Consider the following 27401-nt stretch of genomic DNA (forward strand, 5'->3'; position numbering starts at 1 on the left):
AATTGTTAAGAAATACATAATCTATGTTGTGCATTAGTTTTGGTTTTGGTGGCTTGATTTAAATTCATAAGGTATCTATTAATAAAAATGATGCTTTTATCTTCTAAGTTCTGATTTAAAAAAAAAAATCAATGGATTCCCTCATGTCTTCAAAAGCTGTTGATAGTTGTGTATTCTTATATTTTTTTATATATTCTGTATATCTTTCCTGATCTTATGGCTCATGACTTGTAACTAGCTCAGTTCATGTTAGGAGTTAGTTTTAGTTTTGTTTTCTTTAATTAAGATTACAATAAAATGAAAACCCCATCAACTGCTGTCACAGCCCCTCTTTGCTTTCCTTGAAATGTAGCCCAAGACGTTTGTTTTATTGACATGAAACTTGAGAAAGTTCATGTTTTCAAGAAGCAAGAATTTTGCTCTAGAAAATTTTACTTAATGGAATCTAGAGGATTTTCCCTACCTCTGGATACTTAACACATGGTCTTCTCATCAGACCCACCTTCCATCTTTTTCATTAACACAATGAAATTGACAGAGGGAAATACTAATAGAGTGTAACTAGTAATCTGAAGTGGTTTGTATGCTTTATTTTTTTAAGAGGAGCATTTATTGTAATTATAAATCTTTGGTTTAGTCTTTGATGTCCTTTAAAAAAGAGAAAAATCATTAAAGTGCTAAATTGGTGCTTTTCCATGATGTTCACTCCTCCAGATACTCAGACTCTTTCATGCCAGTTCTCAGGCCTGAAAATGACCTGGAAAAATGAAGGACGTTTGTGGGAAAGGCTGAAGATCATAATCTCTTATATTCTAGGCTAGTTTTCAGCATGCCCTGAGGATTTCACCTACTGCTTCTTGGACATCTTAGAGTGTTTTGCAGAGCTATCTTGTCCTAGAAACTTGAAGATTCTTTTGAAGAAACTCGAGCATGGGGTTAAGAAGGGTGATAGGTATCAGCAACGCACCCTGAAGTGGGATATGACCTAAGTACATATCCAGACGGAACTCTCAAATTCTTTCCATGTAGCCTCACTGGCCAAAACATAGCAAAATTGGACGAGCATATTAAGAATCTCAACATAGACTGCAGACAAGGTTAAAAAAGGCTGCACTAAAAAGGATACAGAAAGGGAGGCATTTGTCTGAGAAATAGATCTCTGGAACAGGTGTACTCATGCATTCTTTAAAAATACGGACAAGAGTTTAAATGTGATTTTGAATCAGAGCTAAGGAGTTGTGAATCAAAGCAGGGAGATGATGTGTACAAACTGAGACTGGATACATGAGAATGCTCACAGAAGCCTATGATTACATTATTTACTTCTGCTCTTGAATAAACATTTATTTCCAGTCCTGCTAAAGTAGACATATGGGTTTGCTCATTTTCTTGTTGCCATGTATGGTAAGCTGTTCAATACACTTCCTATAAACTGAGGTACACTTTCAAATATGATTCATAACCCAACTTACTACTCTTAGGTTTATTCTATGAAAAGAACATGTGGGTTCATACTAAACAGGTCTACAGTGTGAGTGAACAGGAAGTAACATTTGTGAATATTTACCTGTTATCAGGCCCAGTGTTCCTGTCTCCAACCAAGAGGCTATGATCACTGACTAATTAAAAATAGAAAAATAATTACTTTATTTTTTTTTATTATTGCAAGGATCAATACAGCAACTGAAGCATTAAAAATATGGTGGGGGATATAGTCACACTGGGAAAACCGCTTGCTGTTTAGTAGTTTATTTAAGAACAAAAAGTACACACATCACCTAATCTTCCTTCTGATTAATCATTTTCTGTGGATAAAAAACATTTATAAGCAATTAAAATTGAATTTGTAATGAAAAAAAAAAAAAATCATGTTCTACAGAATGAAGTAGGCAAAAGCTACCACAAAGAGGTAATCACAAATGATATATGAGTGATAAAGTCCTCATGTTATCCCCCAGAAACCATACCTGCAAACATTGCAAACAAACTAAGATGAAAGTTTTTTAGTTCTGGGACTAATACACCAACATTAATTGTACAATTTAATTGTACAATTAATTGTACAATTGTACAATTTAAGCTGCCATTGACACTAATAAAATTATAACAGATGAGATGAAGCATGCTGACATCAAAACAAATCCTCAGCTAGGTTGCTTTTTTCAGATGTCAGCTTTTGACTTTCCAGTGTTTAAAAATTTAATCTAAGTTTCATTTTATTTTTGTTAGAAGCAGGTCTAGGAAGAAGGAAAATAAACAGCTGACTCTATTGATTTTCAGCCTGTGATAAAGGAAAGGTAGTTACTAAGGTTTTCAAATATTCTGAATGAATACAAAAAGGAAAATTTTGTTATATAACAACCTAGACAACAAGTATCTAGCAAGTAAGTCATATACTTCAAAACAGATAAGTGGAAAATAAAATGGGAAATGTGCAAATTTCTCTATACTCAGTCAAACAGGTTTTTCAACACCTTCATAGCCTGGCGTCCAATCTATTTTTGTATGATCACATGTGAAACATTTCTAGATACAAATAGCTGGTTTAATTCTTATGACAAAGACCATTGCTCAGAAGAAAACAGCAAAAAAAACCTAAAATCAACATGTTTATTTGGCTTTTCTGTTTAAATGATGGTAATAATTGTAATAATCACAAGCCCTGCAGCTACAGCTACACAGCATCAGATGACAGCATCTTAATGTGTTCCTTTTAGCTCTTAAACATAGACGTTGGTCCTCATTGTTGCAGATTTATCCCCTAGTCTACAGCTGTTGGTGTTCAGGAACCCTAATGCATGTTTTAATGCTGTGGACTGGATAAGGTTTTATTTGAAGGGAAGCAGCACCATCTATTGCAACCTGGTAGCTTAGCTCTAGATTATATAAAGAGCAGAGCTGGCCTGATCCCAGTCTTAAACTCCTTCTTGTACTTACTTTCATAAGATTTTCCCCAGACCAGCTTTAAATGAGGTTATGTTCTCAGTTTATATATAACAAGGTATGGCGGCAGGGGTGTGTGGCATGTGTGCATATGTCTAATAAAAAGGTGAATTTAAGAGACATACCTCTTCACAAACTAATATAAAATAATAGTACAAGCCTAGTCTTGACTAGCTGTTGCTTTTTAATGGCTTGGCTAGAGTTTTCATTTCTGAAGTGGGAGGATAGTCAAAAGAGTATGTTTTACTCAGGTGATATTCGCTCAAAATTTGCTTTCAGAAGCAGTGTTAATGTAGGTGTGCAGTACAGTATGTTCTTCTAAGAATGGCAGTGCTATTGTCATCCATCTATACTTCTGGTTCTTCTCTTTTTCCAGACTGTCTACAAAGCCTGGCTCTGTTCCCAGTATTTTGAAGTCACACAGTTTCACTGCAGCAACAGAATTCCTTGCAAGCAATACTGTTTGGAGGTTCAGACGAGGTGTCCCTTTATATTACCAGACAATGATGATGTCATCTATGGAGGACTATCAAGTTTCATCTGTACAGGTATAGTATAGAAATGCTAATTTCACCTGTTTTCATAAGTCTAAATATGGAGGAGAGTGTGGATAATGTTTCTTCCATTAGGTGTGAGTGCCTGAACGTATTCCTCATCATAAAGATTTGTCGGAGGTGCTAGGATGTGAGTCCAGATTTAGTAATGCACATTTATTCTACAGCTTGCCACAGTCATTAACTTTACAAAACAAAATCACTAGACAGAATTTGTTCTGCTGGTTTTTTTTACGCTTAATCATTTGGTGGAGGATTTTTGTTGCTCTGTGTCATGCAGTACTCAGAGAAAGTAGGCTCTCTGTCATGCAATATTCAGAAACAAAAAGAGAAAGGCAAGTCCAGCTTTTAGTATATTCACCTTTGTTCACCTGCATTATTATGTCAGATAAATGAAGAATCTAAGACATTGCATTCAAAACTGTGCAGCAGCTCTTGGAAGGTAGATGTCTAAGGAAAGTTCTTTCACTAGTGAACAATTTTGAGAATCAGTTGTTCACCTGTGAAGAACTGCTCCTTTGGTCTCTTCTTGAGTCTTGTCACATTCTGTGAGTATTTTAATTTTAAAAGATATTCCTAATATAGGTTTATGCATTGATTGATAAAATAGTTTGGTTCCTCTTATATTCTGTTCTTCTTCAAAGACTATCCCAGAATGATCCAACCAGAGAGGACATGGTAAGCAAGAAATACTTTAGTACATCTCAGGTACCACTGATACTTTTTGAGGACTGCCTGGGAATCATCCACACAAAATTTCAGCTTATAACAATTTTATCTGCAGATTTCTGATGCCTAGGTTATCATCTGAGGATCTTGAAGATATTTAGGCAACTTATGCACTAAAACAGTAAAAAGGCATTTGAACATTTAGGTCATTTGATAGCCTTGTCCAAATACCTGAAATTAGATGGCCTCCACCTTAAATTATGGCTGCACTGGTACTAGGTGAACTTGGTGTTAAATGAACTGCCCAATGTAAGTTACTTAAACCAGAGTAAAATATAAAATTCCGTAAATGCTCTATACCATCTCAGAGGCAGTCATAATGTTTATGGCAAATCACTTCACCTAATACTCTGCGTTATGATTGAGATGGGTTCTGGTAGCAAGATATTTACTGTATTTTTCTTGAAGATTAAGCCTATTGCACACAATTAAGCAATATCCATACATATGCAAAAGACAATATAATGAAATGTAAGATGAGTTACAGTTTAGTAGTCATCAATAAAGTAATGGTGCTTATCACTCCAATACATTTCTTTAACATTAATAGCCTTCAAATATGCATGCAGAGTAAGCAAATGAGCATTATTTTCCGGTTTGAAATCAGACAGTAAAAACTGAAGTGACTTAGGACATTTTTATTTACAACATACAAACAATTTATATGTGTGTGTATGTGTATGTATAGGCAATTGTGTGCACACTTAACACACATGCAAGATGGCGAAGAACAAACAATAAAAAAAAATCCTAGTAATAATTTCAGAGAATCACATATCCACCTCTTCATTTTCCTAGTATATCTCCAAGTCCAAATTAATTCCTAAAACACACAAAATGGATGACTTTGCAAAGATTACTGACAGTCAAGAGCTCTGAGTTTAGGATGAAAAGCAGATTTAGGGGAGGATTAAACTCATTTTATTGCAGATATTAGTAGCATGGGTATCTACATATAAACTCTGTGACTAAGCTCTCACTAGAGTCACTGAAGGTCTGGTGTAACCAGTTGAGCTGAGAGTTATTTAATGCAGCCTAAATACGCATCTGTACACGATGAGCTGACTAGCTTTCTACACCCCACTAACAGTGCTGGCTCAATTTGCTGTAGCTGCTCTTAGTCACCAAGGCCTTATTGCAGACACTTAAAATCAGGATGACCTCAGCAGTTTGCTAATACTTTGTTCAACTTTGTGTCCACTTGAGTCAAGACCTTCAGCATTAGCAGAACAGAGATTGTATACAAGGACCCATAGGAGTCAGCATGCTGACACTGGGCAGTTGTGTGGAGGCGAAGATGCTGAGGAAAGCTGCAAGCCTGCAAATCAAACTTTGTCTGGAATACAGGCCCATTGCCACCCTCTTATTAATCAGTGACTCACTATAAGAGCATTTTCTGACACTAAACCATGAGAAATTAGACTAATGCCTGCTGTGAGACTAAAGAATTACACTTCTCTGCAACTTAACAAAAGTAGAATTGTTTCATGCAAAGTGGAGTGAGTTCAACAGCAGCCAAAATACCACAGCATAGCTTGTGACTTGATGGGCAACTTGAACTCCTCTTGCAGAAAAGCAACTGAAAGCAGGTTGCCCATGTCTTGAGGGACCCCTTCTCCCACTGCACTTTCTATGACTTTCTCTCTAGCAGACTCGTTCTGGGATTTCTAGTTTCTGATCCTGCTTTTCCTGGGGTGGGTGAAATTCATTGGCAAAAATCAGAAGAGTGAAGTCAAAGGTATTTCTATTTGATATTTAGGTGTTATAGCTGTTTGACTGGTGTCTCCATTCGACACAAGTTCACTGTGAAGCTGGTCACCATTGAGCTCTGCTACAGGAAACATAGCAGGAGCAAACTTCATGTTCAGGGATTCCTCACAAATGGTATTTTGCCACAGCCCGTCACTCATTTAAATTAGGTTTGAATATCTCTGCTGTTCCTGACTCTGATGATATCCCACAGAGAGAAATGCTACAGGTCCTTTTTCTAAATTTTGACTTACATTTTCAGAGAAATCCAGCAGGAACTGAATTACTTTATTTTTTTCCCCCCATGAAACTAATGAAAGAGTAGCTGGCTAGCTAAGGAACACTGTTAATTATAAAATATTGTCTGGAGAAAATAAAAAAAAGTAGCTACTTTTTAGTAGGGTGTTCTATTCCTCAGAAACGTCAAGAATCTGTGGATTCTGATTTTCTTTAATAATGTTTTAGAAGCAATATTTCTATAATAAGAGCTTCCTTTCATCCTCTCCATGGTAACAGACTATTTCTTCTAAGGTCCAATAGAGATTCAGGTTAATGGAAAGACAGAGGATTGATTTCTATAAAACATTTCAATACGCTGCAGGAAACAAGTAAAAGAAAAAAAGCGTACTGGTGATAGCTGTTTTTATTTCATGTTGTCCATATCATAGAGTGCAGGATGCCCATATCAACATTTCATGCCATTTTCCAGTTGCAAGTAAGTAAGGGGCTGGTGTGGCTTCATGTCACCAGCAGTGTTGGGAGCTGTTGCAGTGGTACCGAGCTGCTGCCTTCACTCACCACCGCATTCCTGCTGAAATCAAGGGCATGGTGGCACCAGGGGACAGGGAACCCACACACTTTTTTCTTTTTTCTTTCAGGGCAGGATATTCTCAAGGTTGAAGTCTGTATAAAAGAAAAAAAAAAAATATGATGTAGTTTAGAATATGTCCTGAAGGACTAGTGTAATGGTAAGAAGTATTCTAGCCTGAGAATGTCTCACTTGATTATCTCCAATGAGAGCAGATAGTGGGAAAATAAGAGGGGATGCTACGCTAGCTGTGTATCACCAGAACTTGTCTTTTGTAGAAATGCATGTGAGAATGCAAGACAACTGCAGTGCAAAAGAAAGTACTTGGGAGATTAATCAGAACAATCAGAATCACAGTGTGGTTCTGGTTATGGAGACATGCAGTTAGCTAGAAAGAATTCTGTGTGCCCCTCTCCCTGTTTTCTTCTAGGAAACAGGAGGAAAGAAGTTGGTCTTTACATCAGACGCTGTTCTGGAACATACTGTTTATCATATGCATTGAAATTGAATGGTTACTTTCAGTTTAGACCTTTGGAGGTTATATCCATATGATTAAAGTTTCCAGTGGTTTCATCTAATGTTACTTTCAGCAGCTGAGATGTCTAGAATGTCCCATGCAATACAGAATGTTATTTAAGGGAGATAATAATAGTATTTAGGCATACGTACACACAAACATGGCAAAGTACAATGAATGAGTCCCATGCAAAGTTCCACAAGTTTCGTTGTGTTTCCTATGAAAACAGTGTGCGTACTAGTGGAGCTGTTTTCTTTTGTAGATGTAGCCATCTTTTCCTTTTTTCCCAAGTGTGAATGGAAGATGTGAAAGATTTCTTTCACAGATGCTCTGGGAAGAGACTGCTAATACTTCACAACTGCTTTCCCATGCCTTCCAAAGTAATGTGGGCAAGCGACTGGCCTGGCAACTGGTCCAGACCATTAACTGCTTCTGTTTGGCTTGCTGCCATCTCCCAGTGGAGACAGGGAGAGGATGCAGAGGCCATAAATGTTTTCTTCACAGCCAAAACTATCCATTCAGGCCTCCAGTTTGCTCAACTGAGAAAACATGAGACATCAGTTTCCACCAGTTGAGCAGCAGAGATGCCCAAAGACAGGACAGAAGAGATTATCTCTCCTCTACATACATGGCCCTTCCCTGAGCAGCCAGGATATGCCATCAACACCAACACTCCAGTTGTGTCCACATTAGCAATCTAGTTCAGGGTTGTACTTCTGAAGCAAATCTCCTGTTCATGCCCCTTGCTGTTTGACCTGAGCTGGTGAGAGTTCTTGAAGGATACAAACTGGGTTCCTCTGGATGAAACTAAACTAGGAGATGTGCTTCAGGTCCATACCTAGCACATCCCAACTGCTAGTGCACATGTGGTCTACAGAATGAGACTAGAGCTAGAAAGGTAAACACCCCTCAAGTGCATTCAGAGGTGACAGCACCAAGTGTTTGATTATACACATCTCCTTTTGCCCAAAACTACTTGTTAAACAGACATGGCCTATTCTAACCACTGGAAGAACAGTTCCCAAACTGCCAAGTCTGGAGCATTTTAGAGTGTACAATTAGGGCTCCCTGTGTTGTTAAGGACATTCTTTCTATTGACCAAGACTTATGGTCCTTAGTGTCTTGTGGCATAACAAGGCCATCACCCAGCAGCAAATATTAGGTAGGAAATCCCAACCACATGCTCACATTCTTTACATGTACAATAGATGTTAGGGGATTTAATGGAGAACTTGAGTTCCTCTGTGAAGGAAAGGAAGGGCATGTAGTGAGCAGCAATAAGTCAGAGATGTGTTGCATTAGCTTCTTCCAAAACCAGCACGGCATGCTCTGGCATTTCCTGAGAACAGTGTCATCAGTCTGCTGCCACCAAGAGGTGAATAAAATTTGTCTGAGCTCCTGTGCTGAATAGACCTCTGATACTTTTAAATGATACTTTAAATGTAGAACAAGAAAAAAAGGGGAGAGTTGAGAGTACAGATGATGCAGGTGCTTTGAATCACATCTTTCCATTCAGTTCATATTAATTTAGGGTCCTAAATCCATGTGTTCCCATTAACATCTCAGTTGCTTGGAACACATGGTGTGAATACTCTCCCATACACCACTTTGCAGTAAATATCACTAACATATGCTTATGTGATCCATGCAAAGTAGCCCTTCCCCAGAAACTCCTCCTCCTTTAGACTATTCACCAGAAAGGTCAGTCATACTTCCTAGCACACACCAATGTTTCTAAAGATGTAGTGAGAATTACTACAGAGAATTTTCACCAAGGGTTTCTTGGCTACAAAAGGTTGACAAAGGCAAAAATTCTTTTAACTGTAGCTTCTTCTCAAGGGGCAGATGTGTGGCTGGGTTTTACCAGCATGTTTAGCTATAAACTGTCTGTTTCAAAACAGATATCCTTCTTTTAGTGCAATTTGAAAAATAATTTCTTTGAGAAAATGTGGTATCTAGAGTGCATCACAGTTTATCTTTTCTTCATAGAACAATTCAAGAAGAGAAAATCTCTGAATTCAATCCACTTTATGTTGTTCTTGGTAAACTCCAAGAAATATATGTCCTAGATCCAAATTCTTACTCTAAAAATAACTCATAATAATGTGTTATTTCCCTCCTGCCTACATTTCTTAGTAGGTCCTAAGATATCAAAATATTGAGCTAACACGCAGAGGAAGACAAATCCCATTTGTGTTTGACAAGCATGGTTAATTCGTTACTAGCTATGCATCTGCTTACAAGGAAAATTTGACATGGTTTTGCAGCAGAATCTGCCAACTAAATAGCTCAACTTTTGGAGTTCAATGTACTTCTAGTCTTTAATATTGGGGCTTTCCCATGAATGAAGTCCCATATTAGAATAGGCTTATCAGCTGCAAATGTTCTTCTCTTATAAAATCATCCCAGACAATTAACCTGTTGATATCCCTGAACTTCCTATGGCAACATAGCATGTAGACGTGTATGACTCTTTCTTTTCCTATTATATCTAAATAGAAAATCCTTTTGATCAAAATTTGTACGTAATAGAAACAAAACTAGAGCCAGAGTGGGGGAAGCCAAATGATGGCCAGAAGGAAGTTATCTCACCCTTGTCTTGCATCTCAACATAACAGAGGTAAAAATGTTCATTGTATAGCTTTGAGAGTCACTTGTTTGCTTATTTTTCTGACTTGCAGCAGGTCAGTCAGTTTTAAAGGGATAATGTTGATTTACACCAGCAGGAAGAAATTAGTACTGTATATATGTTAGGGAAAAAAAAATCCATACATGGTGAAGAAGCATGATTTTTTTTTTTAAAGTGGACGCATACACACAGGACAAAGTTCCAGAGGTGATTATCTGAAATAGTCACCAACATATAGTGATAAAACAAAATTGAAATACAGCAACCCAGATCTCATCCAACAACTGGAATGGAGTCTGAAATGGAAATTAGCCTTCTCCAAAAGAGCTGAACAGCCTTATGCACCAGTTTAATAATAATCTATTTGACTAAATAATAATTTATTTATCTTTAAGCCTTCTTCTACATTTCATTTTATTACTTTTTATAATATCAAGAGTATAAAATACATGTCTAAAGAGCAGCATCATAATGTGTCACAGACACAGCAATTTAGAAATTGAGAGGACCATCTGGATAAGATCGAAGAGAGCTGGCTTCCATATCAGTTGTAAGCAAGCAGTGAAATCTAGTCATATAATATCTGATGTGTTCTCTTACCGTCTGTAGTTGGAAAATGATAATATTGAAATCTCAGAAATAATTCTTCAGAAAGAGAAATGTCATGCAGAGTGTTGGCATTCACTGATACAATGATGTCACTGCTGGATGGATCCCTCTTGGCAGACATTACTTACTTTGTGCTTTACAATAAAATGGAGCATTTGAACCTCCTGGTATGCTACATCTGCTTATCTGGTTTCTTCTTCTACTTCTGTGACTTTCCAAAACACTTATCTAACCACAACAACAAATGTATAAACCAGACCAGTTCCCTTTGATGGTGACTGGAAGATGCAGAATACTGTGGCTCCATAGCTCTTTCTGTAGCAAAGAAAACAAGCAGCAGGCCAAACCAGAACAACTGCTACAGATACAGATCCAGATACAAGTACGATGTACCTTACACAGTGTTGGGGTGAGATGTGGAAATGCAACTAACTCTTTTGCAAACTGTATTCTGTGCAAAAGAAATCCCAATGCTCAGGCAGTAACAACAGCATTCTCTGAGTTAGTGGGTAACCTACCTGGTCAGCAGACTATGCATCCCTAGACAGTTCATGTGATTTTAATTTTTGTACAAGAACATCTTTGTGGTTTGCTGGTTTTCCCCAAAAGCTGTTTCTGCACAAAGTGAATACAATGCTTATGCTGTCATTCCTTTTGCTTTCAGTATGGTTCAGCTGAGCAGGATACATGGGATTTATCTACAGTCATGTGTCTATTAACATAATCTCAGTCAAATGAGTAGCCTTAATTCTTGCATCAGCATTAGTAACACACTCTGCCTACAGCTATAGCTGCTGTGCTGATCATCAAAATGTTATCTGCATGTGAAAAAAGTATCTGGTTACAAAGCAAAGAGATAGATTTTAAATTACCTTTGTGAGTGATAGTATATCTGTCTAGAGAGTGGTTTGATACAAAAAAGCATCCTGGCAAATTCTAGATCCTTGATTAAGATCAGCGTCCAAGAACCTCAGTATGGGCTAAGTTTTCTGCTGGTGAAATATAGATGAGTGCTGAGAAAAGTTGGGAAATGGAGATCCAGAGTGGAGAATTTTAAGTAAAAAGTGAAAAGCAAAGTAGGGTTTGAGCCAGTAACAATTAGAAAGTTAAGCTCAGAAATATAATTATTGACCATCCAAGTAATACAGAGTAATGGTGTCTATGAACTGAACTACAGAGACAGAAGAGGAAGACAGAAGCCTTGATAGTTTGGTGGGTAAAGTTTTCTTTTCTATTCCTTAACCCAAACTCTCTGCCCATATAAAATATTTTCCTAAAAGAGCAAAATAGGGTTTGTTTCATCCCCCCCCCCTTTTTTTTTTTTAAGGTTCATGTAGACATCTTTCCAGGGTTTCTGGTAAATCACAGGTTTGTAATCCTCTGACAGAGCAGACTGATTGATTAGATCCAAGGGGCCAAAACAGATCCTCATGGCTACAAACAAGTATGTGGTGAAGCACAATTGTGAAATTTTATTATTTTGGTACAAAAGCTCTGACTGGATTTATCTAAAAGTTCTACAAATGTCATATTAATAGTCATTCTGCAGTTAATTATTAAATATGTAACTGCAAATTCAAAACCTAAATGCAATTGCTGAAATGCAACAAAGAGGAAATGTAATTTTACATTAAGGAACAAGTTCAATACAGCTTTTAATGTGGAGTTGCCTTCAATTTATTTATAATTTAGTAAGGGCACATGAACTATTTAAATACCTTTTGATTGCCAACTTGTATATGTAGGTTTTGATTTTAAAGGTAGTCTGAGTTTTCCTATAACAAGCAGGAAATACTGTTTGAATAGTAAACAAGCCTCAGTGGGATCAAAGCATTAACCATTCTCTGTGTCTCTTCAATTACCACTAATAGTTTGAGGTACTGCAGTCACAAAACAGAGCACATAATTACCTGCTTTGGGAGGCACTTTCTGTATGTTACCATGTTTAAAAACACACACTGATGCATGCAAACACCGAAAGATAGCTCTCAGAAAATATGATGTTAACAATAAGATTTCTTTATCATACCTGCAATAAACAACTGTCTGCAAGTTGCAAAATACAAAAGAATTTCTTAAAAAACATGCAGTACATTCAGTGATGATCTGAGGGAGAATAGTTTTCAAGCATTAGTACACTGCTTTAAGTATCTGAATGCATAGATGCAAAACTGTCCTGATTTCCTACTGAGTAAACCTTGACTTTATAGAAAATTAAACAAGATGTTCTAATTCCTGTAGCTTTAAAAAACTTGTTTTAATTCAAAAATGGATGTAACTTTACTCATGTATAGTTGACTGTTGTGTCAGCTATGTAAAAATGTACCGGTCTAGGTTTAATCTGCATTTTAACATGCTCAGAATACCTAATGCACTTTTTGTTTAGTTGCAGATCAATATTATGGAAGTAGGAAGGAAAGAGTTCGGTTTTGTCTTATTTTAAGGTGTGCTGCTACTCTTTACAGGTTATTCACAAATGACAAGCAGTCTGGTGCCTGAACATAAGTATGTTATATCTAAACTTGTAGACATTGCTTTTTGAAAGTAATATCATTGCTGTGATATTTTAGACAAAATGTGATTTTTGTTCCAAGAAGCAAAGTTAATTTATAAATTATAGCAATTATGTAGTTGCTTTCAAAACCTTAATCTGAATATTCTAACACAGATAGTTTTGTTTTGTTTTGTTTTGCTTTTCTTGTAAAACCTAGCTCTACCGTAGCATAATTATTGACTGCAAAATTTATTCCAAGATCAGTTTAAATGGTAAAAAGGTATTTGTCGATCATGTTAAGTATTCTTGCATTTGATCATTAATTAAACCAGCTAAATTAGTTTCTTTTATCAGAAAATAAGATATGTGAGAAGTAAACAGAACACTCTGGTTACTTTACTCTCATGTATAGCAATGTCAACAGTACTGACAATATACAAAAAGACAGTTGTGTCCTTTGGAAAAGACAGAGTTCTTCTAACTGTTCAAAAATTCATAATCAGATCAGGCTGAGTAACTCAGTAAAGTCCTAAAAGCAGAAATAGCCTAGATTTACAGTCAGAAACATCAAGAGACCCAATTATTGTATGGCACGGGAAGATTGTTCTCACCTCTGGGATACGCCAAAGAGAACAACCCAGCTGGAAGAACTCATCTGAGGTAGGGTAAACAAGTAGGCACTGAACAGCTCTATTTGGAAAGTGTTCCTATGAAGCTGTTGGATCTCTATTGGTTTGACAATATTTTCAATATTATCAGTATATCTATTACTTGTTGTTTAATGCCTATCTTTTCATAGACAGTGACATTACTGGTATGCACTCACATGGAAATGTCCAGTTTGATTAGTTGTTACTTCATCATTAGTTGTCACTTCCCAAAAAGGAAGAATTCAAATATTGGCATTATTCAAACATCAATATTTACTTTTTAGTGCCAGTTCTTAGCACAACCATGCTCAGTGTCACACTTGTATTGAATGATCTTTTGATGTTACTTCCTGTTAGATGACACATATCCCTTCAACAGCTCTAACTGTTCAAAATGGAAGTGTTTTGAGGGCCCCAGGCTAACCCAAAGATGTGGATTTGATAGCTTAGACTAAACTATCAACTGTTTCTTTGACCTACCAACTTCTGCCAATCATTTTATGTGTGGTGTTTAATTGTCTTGTGTTTACCCTACAGGGCTCTATGAAAACTATCCAACCAATGCAGAACCAGAATGCTGTGATGTCAGATGGGGACTATTATCAGATCATCAATCCAAAGGGACTACAAAAACAAGTGGCTCAGCAAGGTGTCACAGGACATCACTCACAGTTTCATCAGCATCCAGACTGTGTAACAGCAGACTTAAACTGTGCGTTCTTGTATTAATTCTCTTACATACAGTACTTACAGTCTCAGCAGCACAGAACTCAACAGGACTGGGCTTTGGAGGCATAACAACTTTGGAAGATAATTCAACCAATGAGGAATAAAAGAAAGGATTCGTCTTGTATGATAGAAACACAACAGGCCCAAATGACTACAGTCAAAAATAGCAACGACTGAGAGCTTTACCCTCAGATCTCTCCTTGAATGACCTTTTGGGTAAAATGAAAAGAATGGGCCACTACCCAAACAACAAGGACACATGAACACAGCTTTTTATTGACTAAAAGGCTGTATGGTGACTTAAATTTCTCACACCATTTTATACACTGTGTTTTAATGTTTGGAGTTTCCTTTTTGTTTGTTTTTTGCACTTGTTAATACAGGATTTTATTTTTGGGACGGTTTCTCAAAGCTAAATTAAGTCTTTTCTCTGTCAATATATTTCTAGTCATTGTGTGTGTTCATCTGATAGTTCTGTCTTTTATGTCCTGTCAGTTTCTATTAGAGGAATGACTGCTATGATTCCATGACATAGCAAAAAAAAAAAAAAAAAAAAAAAAAAAAAAAAAAAGGAAAAAAAAAGGCAAAACAAAACAACAACAAAAAATCAACAAAAAAGAGAAAAAATAAAAAAGATACAAAAAGAGCAACAAAACAAAATTTAACAAAAAAAAAAAGGCAACCACAAAAAAATCCCAAATAAACCTAACTGTCCTCTTACCCATGGGAACCATTCATCTCCTTTCCCCTCCCATCTCCCATCGCAGACAACGTACATTTGCTTCTGTCTGTGTAATCACAATGAATGGGTGCACATTTCCAGTGTGCCTCTGCCACTGTTGCACAAACCAGTTGACTGAGCAAACCCAAAAGGAGCATGAAGGGGGTTCCTTTTAGCTGAACAAACAAGTGCTCTCCTTACAAGGTGGGATCGGACAGTTGGAAAATGTAAAGAAATATATAACAAACTGTTGCTCCAATACCCATTTTGAAGAAGTCCAGTCCTTTCTCACTGGTCAGTTGAACAGGAGCAGCCTTTTTTAGATATGCTATGTAAAACCAGTTATGCTCAGCAAGTCGAGTAGTCGGGAAGCCTTCATATTGGAGGTGAAGGATTGACATTCATTGTGAATTACGTTTTGAGTTCTCCTGCTGTCCCATAACCAGCAGCTTTCCATAAGAAATGGGAGCAAAGAGCTTCTAAAATCCAAGTCTTTTTGTCTCAACAAAATTATACTAGAAGCCTTCGAACATCTATAATACAAAGTATCACTTTGGTTTTGATTCCATTGTCTTTCTAGTATCTATGCGTTGTTGAAAGTTACTCTAGTTATTAAGGGTGCACAAGAATGTGTTAGCACAGATAAAGAAACTATTTTGTTTTAAATATATAGGACAACAGTTTTCATAAATGTGCAATAAAAAACAGTAAAGATATACTAGGATATGAGTAGTCAAGAGAAAAGATTGTAATCTGATTGCTGATATTTCACTGTTTGGGGTGGTTTTTAATTTGTTTATTTTTGCGGGAACATTTCACCTGCTGAGTGTATGAGAATTTGCTTTTTAAAAAGGCTTTTTAGAGTTTACAGTAGAATCAATGGAAGGAAAAGTTAATAAGGGCTGTTTTTAAAAACTTTACATTCCTTCCTATTCTCTAACTACACTTGGGAAGTGCACTTTAGAGATGTTTGCTGTGTAGCTGGGAGATGAAGGAAAACTATAGGAAATGTTCTCTTAGGAAATAAAATATAGTTACCTACTTTCTAGCTATGAAATACCCCTTGATAAATATTAATGTTGTAAGAACATTTAATCACTGGTGCATAATGTGTTTTTGTATATACTTTATGGTCTGTTAAATTCTGGAGAAAAAACAAAGAGAAGATAACCATACTGCTTAAGCAGTTCAAGACGCACATGTTAAGCTGCAAAAGCTCAAATATTTTGCAAGACTATTTGTTTTGATAGTGTTTTACTACAACCTGGACTAAGGACCCTAAAATGATCTGTGCAAATATGACAACAACAAAAAGCACCAGCTAATGCAAAATTCTTCAGCACTGGTTTGTTTCTATAATTCCTCCCTTCCCTTCCTTGCACATGCTATATTCTATTCAATAAAACATGGTGCTTTTTAGTTATTTTACTTTCTGTTAGAGGCACATGTATTAATTATACTGCATTGATGCAAAAAGTGGGGAAAAATGTAGAAATGCAAATGAAAAAGCCTTAATTAATGGTAGAATGTAGACTTTTGAAAGGACAAAGACATTACTGAGAAATGATGGAGCAATAACTGGGCAGCGCTCTGGTACTGTACAACAGCTGATGAGTCACACTACTGAGAAAGCTCTTACTAGGTGAGCTCTTGTTCAACTGACCTCTTAATTCTAGTAAGTGTACGCGGTCAGTAAACAGTTTGTTATAACCTTTATCTACCTCTGCTGTGCAAAGGTCATCCAACATCCATTTCTGTGACGTTCCTCATAGTTTTTTGTTCACACCATTACTCACTGTCATCTATTTTTACACTGTACCAATACAGTAGCAAGTCTGGTTCATCCCAATTGAATTGGCACATGAAGAAGAGTTATTATTTCTGGTTTGCCTCATGGTGAATTAATGTAGAGAGCTATCTTTAAGATATTTTCTTTCTTCTCTCCCACTCTTCTTCATCCTTCATCCCTTATTTTTCTATAAAAATATTTTCTAGTGGTGTCAGTGAAAAATATGAGTGCTTCACTGCTTGGCTACACTCAGTCACATGTCATACAATGTGAGAGAGACAAGAGGAAAAACAGTGACAACAACATCACATGCATAAAGTAGCCAAATTAAACTTGGTCAAAAGGAAGCAGAAAGCAGATACAGACTTTCAATTATTACACAAGTACCAGATGTAATAAATTCCTCCCCTTCTCTCCACCTGGAGTCAGTGCCTGCAGTTCAATGGTCTGTGGATTTTCTCTAACATCTTTTTGAGGTTTATTTCTCTAATTTTTGAAACAAAGAGTCATGTTGCAGAGGTGACTACTGCTGGGGTGTCTGTTGCCATTTTCACTCCAGCAGTGTGGCACACAGCTTCTCTTGGTGGCACCTGGGACATCAGGAGTAGACAAAGACTCTTCAATGAAGTTAAGCAACCCGTAATCATGTATGATGCAAAATTCCATTCCATTCATTCCTCATTCGTAATAGTTTTCCTGGCACAAACTTAAGCATGCTAGATATTGTGCACATATATTTTTTTTTTCCAGAATAAATTTGCATCTTGCCGCTGCGATAACTGCCATCTTGTTCCATTTCTCCTTGTACTGTATGCCTAATACATACATGATAAAGAACTGGCTTAACAAAGAAATAATAGTAAAATATTTCTGCAAATTACTGATGAGAAGAAAAAATAGAATAATATTTATTTTATGATCTTATGGAAGAGATAAATTTCCCATGTCTTTTATTGTCTTATTTTCTGCAATAGGGAAAATCCAGATTTTGTGCAATATGTTAATACTGCTAAGCCAAATGTCATATAACATAACCAGAGCTATATGTTATTCCTTGCTGCACTTGCATTCGGTAATACATTATATGGATGTTTTTCTTTCATTAAAGAGACAATATCTTTTTTTTTTTTTTTTTCAGTATAACAGATGAAGGCTGTCCTTCTGCACAACATAATTTAAAGACAAAAAACAAACAAATAAACAAAACTTTAGAGTGAAGTTTTAGTTCTATAAATGATGAAACTAAGCCATCAGCTGCCAAAGAATCTGTGGAACAATAGATAAAAACCAAACACAGACTTTCAAGAAATTCCTTCTTGAGGGTTAAAAATAATGTTATTCTAAGTGATTAAAGGATAAAGAATGAGAGCTGCATTTCAAACAGCAGAGATGGCAGGTTTTGTCCGGTGCGTGTTGTGGCTCTCAGCTTATATGCTTATACACTTTGATTAAAAAGTGGGAGACAAGGACATTGTCTTCTGCTCTCTCTGTTATGATAATGAATGTCCTTTTTATTGCCTCTCTGCATGGAAGATACCTGCTTATTGTGAGAGCTGAAGACAAATTTAGACAGTGAAACCTGTCTTAAGTGACTATCCAAAGCACAAGCAAAACTTGTTTGTGAAGTAGAGGTAGCTTTAAGGAACCTTTAAGGTGCCTGGTCCTTACTGCAGCTTTCACTGTCTATCTCCAGTGCCACAGCCCCACGATGAGCTTCCAGCTGGGCTCCAAGTCGTGCTGAATTCAGTGGGGCTCAGTACAGTTACAGGCACACACCCAAGAAAAGTTTGCTATAGCACATAGGTCTCGATTTGTTGTCCCATAGTCTTCATTCAGGAATTGTTCGTGGGAGTAGTGCATCATCAGAGGATCACTGGGTTCGGCCCTACCCAAATGAAACTTAACAAGGGACTGGCAATGGCATATAAATGGTGAATGGTTCAGTTTTATTATTGTTGTCTACTATCATATTAGTTTGGTGAAGAAGTGGTTTCAAATATTAGCTAGGAACATGGATGACAAACTAACAGAAATCTTGTTATTGCAGAGATGAAATTAAATAGCCTTTCTGAGGTAAAAAGAGACTGTTTTCTGTCAGAAGCTGTCAGGAAACAGCACCATTTTAGAAAAGTTTGGGAAAATAATATGTTTAGTTCTGAATAGGATAGCTCTCATTAAAAATAGATTTTAGATGGCAAATAGGACTGTAGCTCACACCATCTAAATTGAGAGATTTAATTTGCCAACATGTTCTGCAATAACTTTGAGCAATCACATTTACTGAACATCTCTAAGTTTTCTGGTATTTTCCAGCATTTTTTCAAATGTTAACAAGCCTGATCTCTCTCTGGAGGGGGAAGAAGGAAGAGAGAACTACTGTGAGTGATGATACTGAAAACAACAAAAACAAACACCCAGACCTGGGCCAACTTGGAAATCTGTCGGAGAAACAAGCTATACTTCTTCTAAACAGAACAGAAATGCAAAAAAAAATACACTTATGTAGGTGTAGGTCTATGTAGAAATAGTTCTATTTTAAAAGAGACACAAATATATACTCTCCACAATTGTTACAAATACTGTAGAGTAAGAATGCCAAAGGATAAAACCTATAAAATAAATAGGGCAAAATTACTGTATTTATATTTCTTGCTATGGAGCGCCAATTTCCAGGTAAAATTTCGGCAGCAGAAATATATTTTGTAATAAGAAAAGTAAAAAATTTTGAGGGAAGGGGTGTATTTTGTTGCTCATTCCACCATCCTTTCTCCTATTAACTTAGTTATTATTCTTCTGGACTTCTCATTCAAATCCTTGACTTTTGCAGAAAGTTCCCAGCACGGACCCCATCCCAGCAGCTCCAGCGGTTGTCAGTAGTGCAGGAGGTCTCAGTCATGGGTCCTAAGGGAGAATCTCTGTTTAAAGTGCTGACTATGCTTCTGCACTTCAGTCCAATCTCTAGACACTCTCATTCTCCTAATGCTACATTCACCTCTTGGACATACACAAAGTGACTCAGTTTCCTCTTCTTGCCCTGAGCTTGCCCTGCCCTGCTGAGACCTTCAGGCTCAGTCAGGCCCCATTACAAAGGTCAGAGGAACCACTAGTGTGGTTTAAATGGAATACATGCACTGAACTCCCCCAAAAAACTGAAACAGGATTAAAATGACAGTCATGTTTTGTAACCAGCCCTCCAAGTAAGGGTAAAGATTTTACCAGCTGTGCATATCTTCAAATTCTTTTGCTATTCTCACACAGAGGATTGTCTCAGCAGAAAAGAGATTTGAACAGGAATCAATGTCAAATCACTGTCAAATCTCTCTGTGGCAGGTCAGACATCACCTCTCCCAGGTGCTCCCCCCAGATGATTTTGCCAGGATTTAGTGTCCCAGAGTAGCATAAGCAGAAGAGGTGATGTCCCACACCAGTGCAAAATGAGTGGCATATGGGTGATGACCAGATTGCCGACTAGGTCGTCTCTAACACAGGCACGCAGACCTTTCCATTGAGTCTTTAGCAGTGGGGGAAATTAAAGAAAGGAGAGGGATACTTTCTGTGAGAGGGATGAAGCACGTGGCAGAGGAAAATAATGTCTTCATACACTGCTGCAAGATTTATTTGAATGTATATTCAGTCAGGACAACACTGAGCATTGCAGCACCACACGTTTATGTATCTTATAAGTGGCAAATACACACCTCTGAATTAAGCTGGATGAAGTGTGATACATAATAAGAGTTGGTGATATAAAAAGAGAATCTAGTGAAGAAGGTGCCACCTGAGCCAGTGGTCTACACTGAACAGCATAATCTTATTTTAGCCTTCCCCTTTCAGACTTGTTCTCTGAGCATCCAGGAAGGACCTGTCTCAACCAGGCATTCACATTTCTGAATTTTTTTACCGGGCTTAGGCTCCTACTCTGTTTTTTAGCATGAAAGGCAGATGGAGGATGAAGTGATAACTCTTTACCAGCTAGAATGCAGTTAACTGAGTCCTGTGAAGGCACATCAGTCCTCTCTATAATCAGCAGGTTATTCTTTACTGAACAAGAGAGGAAGGTATTTTTATCTGTTTCTTTTCAGGTGTTGCTCCATTGGACACAAATTAATGAACTATTAATTGGCCTAGCAAAAATATGCAAGGTGTGGTTACTGCGCACATGGGAGAGAGATGCTCTTTTCCTGCTCTGAGGCATGTTTACAGATAATACATTAAGCAGACAATAACCTGGTGTCATTACATAATTTCGACAGCATTTATTAAAATTGGCACAGGGAATATGGTATTTCTACCAAGTCTGCTCAGTTCTAGTTATTTCATTTGATGGTGAAGAGCACCTAGCACTTTACAGGACCAGGTTCCTATGTGGTAGTGGTACTTAACTATCATCAGCTACTAATCAGCTTTCTAGGAAAAATCTGAAAAGAAAGCAGACCAGCTACGTCCACTGGAAAATATCAGGCCTGTGAATAATTGGAAAAACTTGCAGCATTTGTGGGCTTTAGAGAAGACCAGTAAAAACAAAGAAGAAAAAAAATTGTCCTTTCTTTCTTCCATTCCTTCCTTCCCTCCACCTTTTGCTTTCTCTGATAGCCACTGGTCTGACTTAGGACATATTTTTGCCTTAGTAACCCTATGAAAAATTAAACGTAAAGCTCTCCTACTTTATTTTTGCTATACATGCAGAAAAAAATATATATAAAAAAAAAAAAAGGAAAAGTATTTATTTTTTCACTCACAGAGAGATGTTCTCCCATCTGTTTCCTATCCATCGCTAGTCCACAGGTCCACTGAATTCAATGGGACTCATGCTTTTCATTTAGATGGAACTAGGATAAATGCCATGGATCAAAACCTGCTAGTTTCAATGCAAATCCTTCCACTGACTTCAGCGAGGATTTGGAAAGCCCAAGGTCCCTTTGAGCACATATAAACTCACATGGATAAGATAAATAAGCATGTGAACAGCTGAAAGATTGAACTGTTCCAAAGGTTTGTCCAAGTGGTTTTTCAAATAATTAGCTGCAGCTCTATGCAAAAGTCATGATGAGCCAAAGCTTTGAGCTTTGATTTGATAGACCTTCCTTTTTCTGAAATCTAACATGCTTCTTTCAGGGTTTGAATATGCAAAAACTTACACAGGATTATAAATACAAGAAGAAATATAGAAAATTTGACGATATTTTCACTCCTACAAGTGAAAATTAAATTCCAATAATTGCATTTTTTTATTATTAACCCTTAATGACTATTTCTGTAGTTCTTCAGATGCTACTTCATTTCATTTGTTTGTTTTCCTTTGTTTTGTTCAAAGCTAGATTTTTTGCCTTTTAAAAATTCTTATTGAACTATGCAGCTACAAATTACATGCTTATGTTAACAGATTTGCAATTAAAATTATTCTAGTCTTCTGTTATTCCCAAATTGTATGAACAGAAAGCTCATGTTAAAAGCAAATTTAATTAACTGTGTTTAATCTTGTTTCCTTCTCATTTTCCTTTTCTTTTCTTGTTGTTTGGTTTTTTTGGTTTTTTTCTTTCTTCAGAGTTAAGGACTGGATTTTATTTGAAATGGGCTAAACTGGCATCAGTGTTTTTTACCTATATGGAATGTCCTATGATTCTTAGCATTGAAAAGAGGGCTACGTGGTCCTGTCAGAAAAAAAAAAAAAAAAAAAAAAAAAGCGCAAGCTGTAAATTGTAATTATATATTAAATATTGTATTATTATAGCAACTTTAGTTAAGCAACTAATACTATCTTTAATTTTTTACAGAGAACTTTGATGAAATAATTTATTACAATGACTCACAGAAAAACTTGTTTTCAAAATGACAGCAGAAACTGTTGAAGATTGTGAAAACATACTAAAAATAATGCTCTACTAAGAATAAATTTAAAGATGCAAACAGTGAGTCTGACTTTTTGGGTACTAGCGATTTGTGAATGAAATTGAACCCAAGGTGTTGGGAGGGTATAATGATTTTAAATAATGATTAAATTTAAACAGCTTTCCTTTTCCCTCAAAGGAAAAACAAACAAATAAAGGAAAAAAAATAAAACGAAAGAACTTGTGTTCTGACCTGGACTGCAGCTACATATTTCATAAAATACCTCTGAAAAAAAGGAAAATGGAGTTAATTTGTAACTGGTTTTCCAGACTGTACTGTATAACATAGCATTAGTATTTTACAGCTATTTATCTCAGATTTCTTATGAAGGGAATAAAATTAGAAGAAATGAAAAAATAATACCACCAAAAGAAAAACGTTTAATTTTTAGATCATGTGTATGTCAGATTTCAATAGTGTGACATCTACAAAAATACATGTTCATTTATTAGCTATAAGATATTAAATAGTTTACAATGAGGATCTGAATTAATCTTTGGTACTAAATATGTGTCTGTCTGGTCACACAAGCAGTGGTTATTCTCAAAAGGGTTTGATAACAAAACAAGAGTTCAAAGAGGTAAGTACAGAGATCTTTACAAGTCAGATTTCAAATGCTTTAGGAACTATTTTTGGTGACAGTAAATGATGGCAACACATCTGTGGAAATCAACGCTGACCCTCCTGATAAGATGAGTCAAAATACGGTGAAGCAGGCATAAGATACTTCGGCAAACAACAGGTGAAAACAAAAACTTTTTTGTAACAATCTGAGCTGTAAATATGGTGAGGAAATAAGACAAAAGTCCTGCTGTTTCCTCGCAGCCCTGTTATCCGCCTGAGATCTCTACTCACACCTTCATAGCCACCAGCCTTTTTGACCTAACCATCTGCTCACACAGGTACGTACATGCAATGGGTGAATGAAGTCCACCACCACTGGTATATTTCAAAATACAGATTAATTGCAAATGCTTTTTGCATATCAGAATGGTTTGAAGCCAGATCGTCCCTGCAATGAGTAGCTTCAGACATTATGAATAAGAGTAATTTCACTGACTCAGTAGATTAAAAACAGTGGACGGGCGATGCCAGTTTGTCATTAGGCTCCCTAGGAGGAAACACGAGGCCTCAACTTCATTCCAGACCTCTGGTCAAATTCTCCCAAACTGCAACAAGATGAAGGTTTCACTTACATATGCAACATGATCGGGCATAAAGTAAGTGCCAGTTAAGTGTGGTTCTTATTTTAAGAAAACTATTTGGAACACGGAATGAACTATTTTATCTGACTCACCATTATTCACGTGGGGTTAAGAATGAAACAGAATATGGGTAAACCAAAGTAAAACTCATTAAGCTTTTGATATATATGTAATGTTATTTCAAGAACCCTGTCTTTCTTTTTTTCTTTAGAACATATTTTCCATCATTTTTAGTTTAAAGTTGAGTTGTTCCACTTTTCTTCATAAAGCTTCACAAGACTACACTAGTCTGCGCTCTAGACTGAAAGTGAAGGACTATGTTCTTCAGCAGCAAATGCATTTACCAGACAAATCATTCAAACATTTTCAAGCATGTGCTCATCACTTCTGCCCATTTAGCTTATCCAGGCTTCTTCCATACCCTCTTGCTTACTATGGATTCCTGTTTAACATCCTCTGAGTATTTCATAGAATCATATAAAGTTTTGGATTGGAAGGGACCTTCAGAGATCATCTAGTGCAACTGCCCTGCCATGGACAGGGGCATCTTTCATCATCATGTCCAACATGATCTTGAACACTTCCAATGATGGGGCATCCACAACTTCTCTGGGCAACTTGTCTCACCACCCTCATCGTAAAAAATGTCTTCCTTATGCCGAATTTAAATCTGCCCTCTTTCAGTTTAAAACCACTGCCCCTTGTCCTGTAACTACAGGCCTTGGTAAAAACTCTCCATTCATCTTTCTTATAAGCTCCCTTTATGTATTGAAAGACCACAATAAGGTATCCCCAGAGCCTTCTCCAGGCTGAACAACCCCAAATCTCTCAGCCTTCCTTCATAGGAGAGGGGTTCTGGAGAGGCGTTTCAGCCCTCTGATCATTTTCATGGCCCTCCTCTGGATCTGCTCTAGCAGTTCCATGTCTTTCTTCTACTGGGAACACCAGAGCTGGATACAGTACTCCAGGTGGCATCTCTGAGAGTGGAATTGAAAGGGTGAATCACCTCCTTCAACCTGCTGGCCATGTTTCTTTTTATGCAGCCAAGGAAAATATTTGCTTCCTGGGATGCAAGCACACATTGCCAGCTTATGTCCAATTTTTCATTCACCAATATCCCCAAATCCTCCTCTGCAGGGCTGCTCTCAATTTGTTCATCCCCCAGTCCATGTTGATAGTTGAGATTGTCCCTGTCCAGGTGCCTGATCTTGCACTTGGCCCTGTTTAACTTAATGAGGTTTACATTGGTCCATCCCTCAAGGTTGTCAGGGTCTTGCTGGATGGCATGCATTCCCTCAAGCATACCACACTACTCAGCTTGATGTCAGCTACAAACTTGTTGAGGTTGCGTTCAATCCCACTCTGTCATTGATAAAGATATTAAATAGATTCTGTTCAAATGTTCAGATGCCTCAGGTGGTCTTGGAATCTGGTCTTCATTTACAATGGATGGGACTTCATTCCCCTAGTCCCTGGCTTGAGGTTCAGAGACTTGGGAGGTTTGCACTCAGAAATCTTTATCTCTCCAGAATGGTAGTATATCTCTTTTTGTCAAATACATAGATGCCTTCATCTCAACATTATTTTAATCTAACAAAGATTTATTAAAGATCTTCAGGTAATTTTGTCACAATTAAACCAGAGTAATATTCATAGTCAGACATTTTACTTATACTATTCCTCAGACACTACAGAGAAGCCGTAATTTCCTTGGAAGATTTTACAAAGCTATCAGGAGCAAAGCTGCACACCTGTGCACCACCTTTCATGTCCTGTTATGACCAGACTCAGTTCTTCCAGCTTATGAAGATTCATACAAAATACAAGGTTTTTTGCAGGCTCTCTATGGTTTGTATCCTGTTTTCCTATGTAGTACACAGAGGTGGAAAAGCTCCTTAGGCAAATATTTTATGCCTTACATTTTCTCCTGCTACAGAAATCTTTTCTGGATTGTCTGTGAGGTTTCGAGTAGAGGTTTTCCTCCCTCCTAGTAAATCAATCAGGAAGTCTAAGAATTCAGAAGAATATCCAGATTTCAGAGGTACAGGTAAATGCACTACAGGGATACGTTGTCAGACACTAGGAAAAGAACAACTAGGCATAGGCACATAATTCTGTATGAAATTTAATAATACATTTTGTGTAACAATGAAAAGGCAAGTGGAAGCCTGTGTCTGGCACACTAGCAAGTGAGAGTCTAGAATGTAAGAACAAAATTAAAAGTGACAAACAAAATTTCCTGAACAAACCAGAATCTGGTTCAAGGTTTTAGTATTTTTTTGTCATTATGAAAATTATTTTTGATTTTGAGGGGTTTATTGTTTCATGTCATTTGGTTTGGTTTTCACTGTTTTTAAGGCATCCTCAGCTACTACTAAAACTAATTTTCCAGACTACTCTGGAAAATCACTTGTCTTCATAAGGTAAACAGTCCTCTTGTACTTGATAACACACTGACCTACGATTATGTTCCCAGCATAAAAATTAGCATAAAAAATATGATTCTTGTTACATCTCTGCAGCAAATGAGTGTACTTGCCTTTTTTTCTGAGCCAACAAAAATTTCATATTTGGGGGGAAATATAAAGGGGGAAAACAATCAGTTATATTAAATAAATTGAAGTATACAGCAAAGCTACAGCAGTGCTACAGTAAGAACTGGATGTAGCCAATAGGAAAAAGTATTAATAAACTTACTTTTGATTGATCCAAATTACACAATATAAGAAATAAACCTTTCTTGTCAATAATAACTTTATTATACTAACCCTTATATTCACATGTGGAAAAATCAGTGTCAACTTCAAATTAAATATATCTTCTTTTCATATCAGTTAATGGAGTATTGTGCATTCCTATTTTACCAACATAATACATAATTATATATTTTCTTCAAGATGCCTTAAGATTGTGGCCACATTAGAAGAATTCAAGTCTTCCACAGAGAGCTGTAAAAAACATAATTGCAAAACAATAGAATGTGTACTAATAACCACATCCAAATCCTTAGTGTTTTGAAATATCAAATCATACATAGAAGCCATGTCACAGTCAGTTTAGACTCATGTGACTTAAAAAACCTGGAAGTTTAACTCGTGTTTTAGGGAAACTGAAAGAAAATGGCACCATGGCTGGTTTGGTACTGATACATCCATACAGCTCAAATCCTCTAGGTCCAAGATCCGGTGGCACTCTTACTCCCACCCCTTTTGACAGAACACAATAGGATCAAAGTTACTCTGATTTGTCTGCAATAAACTATTCTGGAATTTTTGCCTTCATAATCCCAGTATGTGGTTCTTAGCTTCATGAATATTTTAAATTTCTACTCATACATGTAGGCAATTTTTGGTTACTCAGGGTGCTGGTAATACTGAGCCGGAGGA

General features: G+C 36.8%; 1 protein-coding gene across 1 annotated transcript in view; it reads left to right on the top strand.

Annotated features, from left to right (window-relative positions):
- The window catches only part of NALF1 (NALCN channel auxiliary factor 1), a gene marked incomplete at its 3' end in the record, with an annotated part of 459358 nt that extends 444843 nt beyond the window's left edge, over positions 1–14515 (top strand). Inside the window, exons 2-3 of the mRNA XM_082054693.1 lie at positions 3320–3491; positions 14220–14515. Coding sequence (XP_081910819.1) covers positions 3320–3491; positions 14220–14515 — 468 coding nt within the window. The remainder of the gene's footprint in view (positions 1–3319; positions 3492–14219) is intronic.
- Between the last annotated feature and the right edge of the window lie 12886 nt (positions 14516–27401).

The sequence above is a fragment of the Streptopelia decaocto genome (genome assembly GCF_964273445.1).
Source record: "Streptopelia decaocto genome assembly, chromosome: 1".
Lineage (NCBI taxonomy): Eukaryota > Metazoa > Chordata > Aves > Columbiformes > Columbidae > Streptopelia > Streptopelia decaocto.